Source organism: Drosophila montana, unplaced genomic scaffold, assembly GCF_035044405.1.
Source record: "Drosophila montana isolate Dmon_TW-CO22-7 unplaced genomic scaffold, ASM3504440v1 contig_3734_1, whole genome shotgun sequence".
NCBI lineage: Eukaryota > Metazoa > Arthropoda > Insecta > Diptera > Drosophilidae > Drosophila > Drosophila montana.
The window spans coordinates 369,816-383,747 of record NW_026998621.1 but is presented as its reverse complement, the minus strand read 5'-3'; the positions used below and the strand labels follow the sequence as shown (position 1 = coordinate 383,747).

The following is a 13,932-nucleotide window of genomic DNA, read 5'->3' as shown; positions in this document are numbered from 1 at the left end:
AAGTCCTTGCCAAATTTTATCAAAATCGGAACACTATATCATATAGCTTGGAGTGGATCGTCTGGTCGATAATTAGGTTCTGGTATAAACAACTTTCTAGTTTATCATAATATCTTGATCTAACACGGCATTTTTTAGTTTTACTATGCTTATTCCATTTATGGGCAATCTTTACAACATCGGATCATTTTATCATATGGATGAAAAACTTTACTGTTCCTTAAGATATATATATATATGTATATATTGCACACACTCAGCAATTACGAGTTCTACCATGCTCCCTACATTTGAGAAACATTTTATCCTCATTGGACTACAATATTATATAGCTCTGCAGTAAGAATCAGTAAGAATTTTTTGTAAGATATTCTGAGCCAATTTAGCAACTACGAATTACACTATGAATTCTTGACAACTGCAAAATCATGTTAGATCCGATTACTATATCATATGGCTGCTTATAGGAGAAATCGATGGGATGCTTCGAAAAGGATATTTAATCTTCGTCGTGCCGAAGCTAGCAATTTTGATTTTTTTTTTGCCACGCTTTTGTTTTCATTTTTCCGTTATTAAACCAAGAAATATGTGCAGGTGTTTGCGTGTGTGTGTGTGTGTGTGTGAGCGTGGGTGTGTTGGTGTTAAGCACTTCCGCTTGGCTGGTTGGCTGACATGCGTTGCACGTTGGCAGCTGCCTTGCCCTTGCCCCGCACCTAGGCAACACTTGTCCCAACTGCAGCTTCGTTGCACCTTTTGGCTTCTGACAGCTTTCACACACACGCACACAGACTCACACAAACAGACAGACACACACAAAAACAGACACACACTGCATAAGAGAAACTGGGTTTGATTTTTCATTAAGTTTTTCAGTTGAAGCGCTCGCCATTTTTTTGTATCGTTAGTTAAAATTATTTTCAATTAGCAGCTAACATGACGTCCGCGTTCAGAAGCTGCAGCATAGTATATGCAGCATTGCTGTGGCAATCAATGGAATCCACATGCTCCACCTGGCTTTAGCGGGGGGCGAGTAGCGAGCTAATTTGATTGAACTGAGCAGCGTTCACTGTTGCTCCTTGCACAATGGGGTATACCCTGTGTTTTGTTGGCTAACAGGATTCTAGTTACAAACGGTTCGTCTACCATTGAAATATTTTTTACTGATATTAAATACACTTCGTGCTGAGAAAATATTTATTATTATTTGTTTTATAAATAAACTAAATTTGGTAAAATCTATCATAATCTATCTATCATATCTAGATGTGATATATTTATAGATTTATATAATAATCATTTTAATACATAAATACTTTATATCTTATACCATATATAAATATTTCCAACTGATATTAAATAGAGTTCGTGGCGACGATTTTAATTTAGATTTGGATTTATGCAATAAACTCTTTACCTGAAATATATTATAACATCTTCTGTATAGAAATAATCATGAAGAGATGATAATCATTATATACAAAATAACCAAAATTTGGTAAAATCTATCATAAAATCAAGATGTGATATTTTTGTGGATTTATGCAATAAACATTTAAATACATAAATATATTATATCTGCCCTCTTCCAAAAAAATATAATTAAGGATTTCTTCATTAAATTCCGATTGAAATTATATTTATAAAAAATATTTAAAAAAAACATATCAAGGAAACGCAAACAACATATTAAAGAAATGCAAAAATTATTATTTAAATTATTATAAGATAATTTTCTGTTAGTAAAAATATACTTATCTGCACTATATTGTTGTATTATATATGTGTTTTTAGTATTTTACTATTTTAAACCAGCTTAATAAATATAAATTTAATAGAAGAGCGCTTTCAAGTCTTCGCTACAATAGCAAAGCAAAAGTTACAACTGCTTGCCATAGCCACAATGCAACAAATATTTATTTGTGATGCAAAAAAAAAAAATAATAATAATAAAATAATTTAAACAATGAAAAAAGGAACGCAATTAAATGTTTTTCGGTCTGGACATATGAGCTGCCCGGCATTTGGTTGCATCCACAAGCGAAGGCACAAAGAAAAACCCACTTCGGGGCACGAGCCACAAAGTATAACCAGTTGCAATTATGAAATTTTAGACATTTTGATGTACTCAAGCCGCATGTAAAACTCTGTGAAGCCTGCAGATGTTCCAACCCACAAACACGCACACCCTTGGCTACGTTCCCCCAACAAGAGTCTTCTTTAGCTGTCCGGCAAAACAAGATACCAGTGTACATGATATGGGAATAGAAATGAAAGGACTAGGCATGTTAAAATTAAGAGCAGAGGCTGGGAGACGTGGAGCTTTTGTTTAGCATTTTTAGGGTGTTTTGCAGTCGAGCTTTAATTAAATTGTGGCCAAATCAAATTGCGCTTTTGATTATGAAATCAAATACTTTATGCGCAGCAGTCGGACAACTACTCGGTCATGTCGGGGTTGGCAGAAGTTGTGGAGGATGTGCCAGCTTGTGGTAAACTTCTTTTTCAGGCAGCAAAATTAATATTTATGTGCGCCGTGCTTTAATAATATTACTGAGTTACTTAAAATAATCAATATTGTTTAAAAAACAAATAAAAAGTGTGCTCGGTGTAATAAAAGCTGAAAACGGTTGGAAAAGAGTTTTCTTCTGATTTTAAAAGAACATCGTTTGTTTGTTTTTGTTTTGAAGTAGTGGGAGAGGGAGGGGCGTAAATATTTGCCTTCCTTTAAGGAAGTAGAAAAGTATGAACCCAGAATTAGCTTATATGGTATTTATTTAAATAACTTACCAAAATAAAATATTATTGAAAGCAGAGAAATAAATCAACATTTGTTGAAACATAAGTTATACTTGAAAAAAATCAATTCATTAATTTAGTTAAAAATAATTGACTGAATTTATATAAAAAGATTTAAATTCAATTAATTTTATAATTAATAATTAAAATATAATATAATTTTTAGAAAGTATAGCATACTTTTTGGCATACACTCGTATAATAATTGTCTTATACCCTGAACCAAATATAAATGGGTAAAAAGGGTATAATGCATTTGTGCAAATGTATGTAACAGACAGAATGAAGCATCTCCGACCCCATTCTTGATCAGTATCAATAGCCGAATCGTATGCCCGTATGTACGAACGCAAAGATCTCAAAACCTATAAGAGCCAGAGACTTGAAATTTCAATCGTAGATCCTTCTAGTACTAACGCAGTAGGAGTAATCGATAACTTGCCTCGTTACTAGGCAATCGATAAAAATTGATATCGAAATCCCGATATCCAAAATAGTATATATTGGTCAAGTAGCTTTCTATGTTAGAAAAGAGTTCATATTCTATTGATAAATCTAAAAAAAAGTAAAAATTATTCAAAATTTCTAAAGCACAAAACCCATTACATATCTAAATACTATTTCATTTAAGAATCCCAAATTCCAAGCTAATTATTATTATTATAAGTACGGAATATAGTTAAAATCATCGATACGCCAGGTTGGTAAAAGAAGCCGAATCTTATAAATTCAGTTAAATACATATAAGGTCTTTTAACTAAAATCCTTAATTAATGAATATTTTCTTTTAGCCGTGGATAAGACTCTCGTCGCTATAAACCAGTTTCTAAACTCTTAAGCCACTAATCGATGCCCAAAAATATGGAAAATGAACGAAACGATATTAAACTAAGAACATTTCAAACTTTCAATTGTTGCCTGCTGATATGCCAAAACTTTAGTAGTTTTTGTTTATGTTGTTGTTGTTGCTGTTGTTGTTGTGCTCTCAAGCAAAGAAATGGAAAACAAAGGATCCACAAAATCCTAACCCCATACGTACAAGCACTTGAGCTAAGGTACAACAACAAAGATAGCAAACTAGATTGCTTCAGTTTGAGAGTACCCGATACGAAGATACCCTGTACACACCCAATTAGAAATTGTTATCTTATCTCCATTCATTAAATGCCTCCATGAAAGTTCGATGTCTTTAGCTCTGAGAGTATCAGGAAGATATACGATCATAAGAAGTAAAGAGTATAGAGTATATATATATAGTATTAACAACGAGTATATCAACAACTGTATGTAACATACACTTTCATAACTTTAATATTTGTATAGGGTATACCCAAATAAAAAAAAAAAACTCGAAATGCAAACTTGCCCACTTCCCATTTCTCATTCAAATGCAAATCGGAACATAAGACTTGAACTGACTTCGATTGGTTTTGCTGCTGTTGGTTTCTGGTTGGAAAGCGGCTTTTGTTTGAGCATCAAATCCTAGTTAGTTGCCAGAGTGTCGCTTTTATCACTTGCTGCGCAGCAGGACATGGCATAATGGTACCTTACGTACCCCGACACACACAGCGCCACACTCTTCATCTCGGCACGGCCACTCAAAAATCGAGAGCAGGCACAACTCTGTTGGGGCCAACATGTAAATGCCTCAAACAATAGGTGACCAAAGGAGTTCAACGAATTTATTTCACAACAATATTCGGGCATGTTTAAGTTGATGTTGATAGGGCTTGCGAGAAAGTTCCTAACAGGCGCCAGCACGAAACAAAACTCGATTTCCGCTTGGTCAAGTGACATGATTGATATGTCAGTGCCGAGTGCCGAGTATCTCATGCACTTTGCCTGATTTCGTTTCTGGTTCTAAGACTCAACCTTAACCGCAAAAACAACATGAACTTTATGCCACACGCAACAACAGCAACAATCGCTGCAAAAAACCAAATAAACAGGAGCTTGAATAGTTGAGCCGATGACAACGAACATCCAGTCGTAGCCAACTCCTTAAAGCTCTGCTGAAAATTGGTTCAAACATGCGTTTGTTGAAGACGTGATTTGACCACAATTCAAGTATACTCTATAAAGGTGGCAAAAAATTTGTATAGCTCCTGGCTTAATAATTTATAAATTTTCAAAAATTATATTACACTCTATCCTATATAAAATATAATATAACATATATTTAATGCTGGGTTTGGCGACCTTTCTATATTCAAATCTTTATTAGCTGGCTCGAGGATTCAACCTCCACCTACCGGAACAATATATATTTAAAGACAATAAACTAGTCCCCGCACCTCGACTCAGCTAATATTTAGTTTGAAAACAAGATTTGCCACAAAGTTGAAGTTGAAAAGTTATCTCATGTTTTATACTACTCAAAAGCTTTTAAGTATAAAAGGCTTTCAGTAATTGCCCGTAGCAAAGCAGCAAATAATATTAATTATTAACATTAAAGAAAACACAGTAAAATATAACTGTGCCTTATAAAATTAACATTTTGATTTCAAATAAAAAAATGATAAGACAATAAAAAAATACGGTAGCAGTTTTTTTTTTTAATTTAATTTTTATTTATATTATTCATTTGCATTTTAAGATAGTTAACAAAATAGGCTTAAAAGGCTCTTCCTAGGGCAGCATATGAATTACAATGTTTATTCCATCGTCATCTTTATAAAATTTAAAAGTGTCCTTTAATTTTGACAAGAAGTTTCTTACATTCTAAAAAAGAAAGGGGAGAGGACATCCTGATTGGGGCATGAATAACTGGATTCAACTCATGTTCCAAGTCTGTCTATGCAAACCTTTTCCTAATCGATTTTAAACAACTTTTCACTTTAGGAAAAACATTTCGATATCTTTTTGATCAAACGATTAACAAGATGGCCACATGTCTTGCCCAAACGGAAATGGGTCTCAATAAACTTTTCATAAACTCCAGACTCTTCAAAAAGTGGGTCATATTTTCCTGTAGCTAGTGGATGCTAGTGTATACAATTTTCGGCCAAACGATTTCAGTTTTTTAATGCTTTTAATAAATTGTCGTGCAAATTTGTAACGTTTTTATTTGAAAAACAATTAAGAGTTTGGGGCGAATCGCATTGGCTTTGTTTGGTTTTATGGTCGAAATGCAGACTGCAAATGATTAAGTTTGCATTTATAAAATGACACTTTTATTTTCTTGTGGTTGCCGAGAACACAACTACACACACACGCACTCTCATATACACACTCGCGCACATGCCAATGCAATTTTTGTGTTGGGTTATTTTTTGGCAGCTTTTGCATTTGTCACTGGACATTTCTTGCATTGCCCGCACCCCTTGCAGACCGGCGACTGTCATTGTCAGTATGGAAAGCATTTAAATAAAATATACTTGCAATAAATTTTCCACAGTTATAGAGAGCTTTTCGTCCTGCACACACACACACACATGCACACATGTGAGAGGAGCCACTCGTACTTTTGGCAAGCCACAGGCTTCTCTGTCCGATTTAAATATTTAATTTGATTTTCCATTTCAATACCTCCCACTGCCATAGAAAATTACAATAATTTTGCGCTATGCTAAAATACATTTAGAAATATTTGTATGACCATATATATAAATATATGTTAATATATAAATATAGTTATATTTGTACAATTAAGTGTCTGTTTTAAGTGGCTGGGCAGTCACTTCAGCTGGCGCTGGGCAAATACTCGCATTTAATTGCACTCAGCTGCTTGCAACACATTGCCACAAAATGAAAATTGTTCACATATTGCTGAATTATGGCGAAACCGTATTTTGAATAGCTTCGTCCATGCTTATAACATATTAAATAGCCATAATAATGCAAAAGCTTCAATACTTAAGTCGCTTTTCAGTTGTTCGCCCAAAACTAATGAATTTACTGAAGTGCAAACAGAAGAAAAAGCAGCTGCACTTGTCGAAGATCAAATACCCTTATAAGATAACAATTTAAGATTCTCCTCATTCTTCCAATAATTGTGACTAACTTTCTTGTGGAACTATAGTCTTAGGCTTTGGCATTTACCCATATTTGGCTGCCATTTTAATGCCACGATATTATAATACCTGTGCAAGGGTATCCAAAATAGAAAAAATAAAACAAAATTAAATAAAATAATGAATATTAATATTACTGATAAAATCAATTGAATAAGGGTTACAAAGTAAATAACTTATAATTACCGCCGAATATTCATCGGCTACACAGTAAATAGAACACATACAACTTCATGCTTAAATAAAAACACCAATACAACTTTTTTTTTTAAAACTATTAAACAAGTTAAAATTCTATCTGGACTTTTTACAATTACTTGATAAGCTATACATTTTGCTCAAACAAAACTGGCAGAGCCTACTTTATACAGCTTTTTATATTATATGAAGTTCTATAAGGTTGTGAAATTCAAGAACTTAAAATATTATATGATGTTTTACCTATTTGCAAAGCTAAAAAGTTATAACTCTTATGGGTTATTCTAAAAACGAATAATCTTAATTATTTAAAAATATCCATTTCAAATTCGTATGAGTTAAATATGTGTATAAACTATATGCTCAAGAAGTTTCTTTCCTTTTATCTAACTTTCAATAAAAATATAATATGTACACATACTTAAACAAGTTTTTAACATATCTGAAACAGGTGCAAGTCCATGGCAATTGCCAAATAATTTCTTTAAATTATTTTGGAGGTATTGTAAAAATAATTTCCTAAATTGGAATCAAATATTCCTCAAGAATAGGTAAGCTAGTTATATTTGTATTATAGATGGAACAGAATTGTGAAAGTAACTGAGAAAATTAACAAAATATTTACATTATTATTTTATAGGCTTAACTCAAATTTAAAAGAAGACAAAGGGAGAAAGGAAATAATTAACAAACTTTAAATCAAGCTAAATTTGATTAGACTTTATATCAAGCTAAACATGATTAGATGGATTTATAAACAATGCGACCTAAAAGTTGTTAATCTCATACAAATGTACAAAATATAATATGTACTTATATCTATAAACTTTTCATTAAAAATCACTCACGGCTTACAAATCACAAATGACTAGGGATACTAAGGTGCTCACATTTTCAAATTATTTCATATGGCTGTATGTGATTAATCCTATTCAACTTTTGAACTAAAGCTCCCCCTTGTCGACTCTTGCCATTACCTGGAACATGCTGTCGTAGAGCAACTCTTTGACATCATTCGCAAATATAAAGTCGAGATGATTAAATTTCTTGTAGGCCAATTTCTCATCATGAACGACATTTGGCAGCTCATCGCGCAAACGCTGCACATCCTTGACAGCTGTTAGGACATCGTTTTGGCCATAATACAAGGCCACTTTGCAGTTAATGTTGGCCAACTTGTACGCTGGTGGCTTGGCACTGCCGTATCGTCTTTGATTTATATAGGGATTCTCATAGTCATACTTGATGAAGCCACCGCTGCTAACCTGCTGAGAATAATGGCCGAATGACTTGACGGATGAGCCAGCCGGATATTGGCCCAGCAGTATTGGCACGAGCGTACTATTAAGTTGTTCGAAATCCACGCCCATTAATTGCATTATAAGATAGGTGCATGTGTTTCGAAAGGCAAAACTGCAGAGATTATAGTTCAATTCGCGCCACACTTCCCTCTCCGGTGGAAATTCATAGATTCCAAAGATCTGAGACAAGCGCTGCAAAATATCGCGAGAATTACTTTAGCTCTCAATAGGCTTTAAAGAGAAAATTTAAAGTAAGCGCTAGCTCATGAAAAGGCAATCAAGGTCAAGTAGTCAAAATATCATTAACGATTGTTTAATTAAAAGAAAAATATTTAAAAATTATAACAACAATATTTAAATGTTTTAATATTTTTGTAAGATCTTAAAAGCATGGAGTGCAAGCCAATGGATAAAAAAAGAATGATTTAAGGCTAATTAAATTTTAAACTAAAATATTAACGTAACGTTGAATAAAATATGAAAGAAAAAACTCTTAATACCATTTTTAAAACATTTACCTATTAATTTCTATTAAATTCTTTCCTTGGTATTTCCCTTCTTTTACACATCAATTTTCCACCCATTTCGCGCTCTTAAAAAACCAAAATCTACCTATACCACCTTGAACTTCACGTCTCAACTTATATTTGATATCGATTTTTGAAAGACTGGCATTTCCAATTGAAATTGGAAATTGAGGGGTGGATTTTGGGAACGTGTGAATCACAAACGAATTTTCTATAAAACCAGTTTGAAGCCAATTGGATGATAACCAAAAATCGATCATAACACAGCTTTCCTCCTATTTACCACAGTTCCACTTATGCATTCGTTTCTATTATGCGCTTAAAAGCCGTTCGGACGATTCTTAAAAACGTAAACCAGCAAAGGACTTTCCAAATGGGCTTGAGGCTAATCGGATGGTATGCGAAAAAGTTTCATACAAATGTATTCCGCGATTTTCCCACAGTTGCGGGTGAAATTTCCCAAAACCCCGCTTTTGCGGGGTAACTACATGCAAATTTTCAGCTCCCTTATAGAGTTTCTTCAAGACAGTTTTATACATGGAAATGTATATATATATAGTCTGACTTACCATAATGTCGGGTACATAGGGAGCAATAGCCTTGAGCAGTGGCTGCTGCACATTATTGAAATAGGCCACGGGCGCAAGTGCCTGCATCAGTTTGATCTTTTTCATGTAAGTGGGTCGCTCGGCGCCCAGCACAAAGAAGGAGGTGGTGCCCTGCGAGTGGCCCACATAGTGTAGCTGCTTGTAGCCCTTACTGTTGGCTAGCACATAGTCAATGCTCGCGGGCAGATCATAAATGCCCAGCTCATGGAACGAAAAGTCCCAGAACTGGCGGTGCAGAGGATGGTATTTGCGATGCTTGCGGGAATAGCGATTGCCCCTTGTGTTGAGCATCCAGACATCGTAGCCGCGATCGCTGAGCAGGTAGCCCAGGCCCCGACCTGGTCCCGACAAGATCCAGGCCGACGAGCTATCCTCGAGTCCATGCACCAACAGCACAGGCTGAGCACCTGGCTTGGGTATGCGATGTGCCGTCAATCGAAAGCCATCCTTGGTATCAATTTTATGCTCTTCAAACTGATAGCCATACTTTCTGATAAGTCCAGGCTGCAACAATATACAATTATTGCTAATAATTAAATAATACTTGATGTAAACAATACTTACCGTTCGCAGATGCGCATCTTCTATAATGGCTGGGTCGTACTTGAGAATATCGGCGAGCATCAGATTTGCATGCAAGCCTAGCCAGATCAGGCAATAGTATAACCGAGACATGTTATTATTATATTAAATGTACAATGATCTAGCGTTCCCGGCTTAGTGCATCAATTGAAAATAATATATCCGCTTGACCCACTAGCCCAGAGAATATAAACAAGCTAGTAAAAATATAACAAATATAATAGAATTGTGAATTAATTAATTAGCTTGTTGCATGCCAAGTTCAAGTTCAATATCAAAAAGCTGAAAGTGAATTTGATATGATGGAAACTAGTTTGCGAATTGTCATAAAACCTGTAATGTTTCACCTTCGCACAGAAAAAATAGCACAAGTAAGAGTAGTCAAGATTCAGTCTAGGTTAGACTAGATAGCCACTAAATATACGCATTAATATTTATAGAAAATACTTAGCTGTAAATTTATAAATATAGCAAATAGTTTTGATTCTTGATATCAAGTTCGCTTTTGTAGTTTCTGACAAGTTTAGTGAGGTCTACGGCTATATTGACTCGTCCCATAATTATTAGGAACTATATTTATATTTATATGAACGGAAAGGTATCCTTCTTCGTCAAAGATTTAATACACTTGCAGACATTTACCTTTTGCAGACGTGAGAATTTTGAAGCTTGTAAATGCTGAGTTTGATGAAAATATCATGGAAAAAAGAATATTTTGCCATATAAGCACCAACATTTCGACCGATCGATCAGATGACAGCTATATAATATAGTGGTACGATCGGATTGGTTCTTTGACGTTCCTATGCAAAGTTCGCATAGAAACATCAACTACGCTGTTGATGCTGATCTAGAATATATATACTTTTATCCGGGTACAAAAATTCGCAAGAAATAATTTAATTTTAATAAGTAATCGGAAAATATCCTACAACGTGCTATTGCAACAACAAGAAAAAGTAATTTAATGAGATTTAAAGATCTGTCAAGCAATGAAATAAACAAAACCTCCATCGAAATCCGATCCAACCGTTTGAAACTTATAGCAATGCACAACAGAATCTGTTCTCTATTGACTTCTTGAGAAACTTGTCTTGAAAATGTTTTCATATCAATTTAGTTTATTTGAGAATTCTTGCCACTTGAATAGGACACTCTTAAAGTCTGCTTTCTATTGCCCACTGCTCCCAAACAAAGCACGGAGACCTCATATTTTTTGTAAGGTGAAGTTCTTTCAATACTTGTTATTTGACCAGAAGAAAGATTTAAATAAAGCTTAAAATATTAAAGGAAACTTATTAACCGAAAACAGCCTAAAAGCGGGGTGCACCAAATGAATACCTGTATATTATTTTCCAGCATTATAATGGAATACAGTATATTATTTACAGTATATATTTTTCAGCATTATAATGGAATATAGAATCTGACACTAATTCCTTCCATTCAGGCATTCAAAAGGACTTCTGTACTAATCTCATAATTATAGCTAAGCTGTTTAATATTGGGCTAATAATCACACTTTAATCACGTATACACCACATTAGCACACATCAAATGCTTGTATGTAAATAGTGCTGCGATTCACTTTAAATCATCTTTAACGAATTAAGTCGAGAACTTAGTATTAATTAGTCTTTTAATTAGTCACTTTTAGAACCAGCGTTAGATACGATTCGTTCCATTTAGAATTGATTTTCGGCGCAATGCCACATTAAGAAAGCGACTTACTGTTAAGTTTTCAGTTAATTCATGATGTTGCTTGATATTGCTTTAAGTATTTGATTTTAGTAGGTTTTTATTTCCTGAGAACAGTTACTTTGCGTGTTTTCCAATTTGAACTGTGCTCGGCGCGCGATCCGTTGTCACTGATCGGTCAGCTAACTGAGGTGCTTGACATAAGTAGCCGATAGTTGACTCGGACAATGCTTATTAACTGATCAGGCCCAATGTCAGTTGAGGAAATCACGCGAACGTAATTTATATGTAAAATAATGCAAAATATTTATCGGAAAAATGTTAGTTTTTATCTCCTGGTGCAATGTCAAACAAGTTTCGTAGTTCAGAATAAAAGTTAGAACCTCATTACAAATACAACAGATCCATTCAATCAATTTATTATCGTCAATTCGCTGCTTTTTTTATTCAATTAATATAGTTAATCGCATTATTTGTTTATATATAGGATAGTTCAGTTACAACTATGGCTAAGCTAAGAAAAATATAAATCTTCGGCTATGTACAGAATCCGAGTGTAATCCGAAAGAAATCCGAGCTGAAAAGAAAAAGGTACACAAGTTTTGTTTATGGTGGACATATTTACAAGAGTTGGTGGACATTACTTTGTTTTAGAAAAGATATAGTTGAGGATATATATTTTGTAGAGTAGGATCAGTAATATGATTGATAACTTGCCCTGTTTCCAAACCATCGATAAGAGTTCATATCGAAAATCTGTTTTTTGAGCATCCAGATCCTGAGTCACAAAATGTGGCATGTAGCTTCTTGATCTGGTAACTTTAAATCAAGTATCTTTAATTTTATAGCCATTGCCACGCCTCTTTTTGAGAATATACGAATATTCTATTCGGACAATAAGATCTACTGCTGAAAAAGTCAGCAATATAAGTGCTATCCCCTAGTCAGTCCCTCCCGACTAGAGAAGTCGTACTTGTTAATATTTGTATTTACAGTTCTGATAGCGTTTGTGATCGTATAATTGTCTTGTGATTCGTCTGTATATATACACGTGTAATTATTTTAATTTCCATATATGTATAAAAGTTAAGGCGCATTGATCTTTACTGCAAATATGCGACTTAGGACCACATATTGTCAACTTTGTTGTTAGCAATTAAACCAAAGACAATTTGGTGAGTGATCAAATATAAAATACCCTTGCAACCTTTATTAACGATTTCAAGTACGATTATATGCCATAGAAGTTACAGTGAACAAATCAGTAGATTGGTAAATTAAATATATATAGTAAATATTATCTAAGGTTTAAAATTGTTATCGTTTTGAAGTATCATATTATTTTTATATGCATCATGTGGCATATATCAGATTTTGATATTTTGCAATGTTTCATAAACCTGAAGTAAGTATTATAATTGCCATATTCGTTGGGATGAATCATATAAGTGAGAACTAGCTAGATTACAGCTACTAAGCATATAATTGCATGCTATTTGCATTAGCTACCATTTAAAAAGGTATTGTTTTGTATTAACCATTTGCATAATGACACACTATATATCTAATACTTACCATAATGCTAGCTTTAAAAATTCACTCTACCGTAGAAATATACAAAATAACTAATTGTATTAGAAAGCCTTTCCTAATATTTAATTTTGTAAGGGACGGTCTTGGCAACTTGCAAAAATAAACATACCTTTTCACAGAGAACAATCAAAGTCTCTCGAGTCTGCATTGGTCGTCTAGCAGACACATAACTGAAGTTTAAAATGTATATTTTCAATTATATTTATTTACTGACTGACTCTATTCTCAAGGATTTTATAATTTGTACTCCTTTTCCTCACCATGATCTAATGCGAAGAGCTGCTCACGTCCATCAATGCCCCAATTGAGACTATCTTTTATAATTCAATTATTAATTATAATTGAACTCAGAATATTTTAGAAAATATTTTAATACGATATTGGGCTGCACCAGCCCTTGGCATTCTCCTCTTTCAACTTATTAGCTATAAGCAGTGATAATGTTAAAGATGCAGCTGGCTTGCTTACTTCAAATAATGAGAATCGCGTAGTAGAGCAATATTCATAACTACGGTCTTTGTTAATTTTCAGCTCAGCTCAACATATACACATACATATAATAAGGCATATTAATGTTTATAAAACGTAGCCTTTTCCAATGGCCACATTTAAAGTTAAT

General features: G+C 33.8%; 1 protein-coding gene across 3 annotated transcripts; it reads right to left on the bottom strand.

The window, feature by feature from the left end:
- Positions 1-6,919: 6,919 nt before the first annotated feature.
- On the bottom strand, positions 6,920-13,537 carry LOC135437386 (lipase 3). Of its 3 annotated transcripts, none has more exons than XM_064695294.1 (4): positions 13,423-13,537; positions 10,005-10,219; positions 9,402-9,944; positions 6,920-8,497 (listed from the first exon to the last, which is right to left on the bottom strand). In XM_064695294.1, exons 2-4 carry the CDS (start codon positions 10,113-10,115, stop codon positions 7,949-7,951), a joined length of 1,203 nt encoding a protein of 400 aa, XP_064551364.1. In that variant the 5' UTR covers positions 10,116-10,219; positions 13,423-13,537; the 3' UTR covers positions 6,920-7,948. The 3 variants fall into 3 exon arrangements, with proteins under 3 accessions (XP_064551364.1, XP_064551363.1, XP_064551365.1); XM_064695293.1 differs by lacking the exon at positions 13,423-13,537 and adding an exon at positions 11,754-11,913; XM_064695295.1 differs by lacking the exon at positions 13,423-13,537 and adding an exon at positions 11,543-11,679.
- Positions 13,538-13,932: the final 395 nt, after the last annotated feature.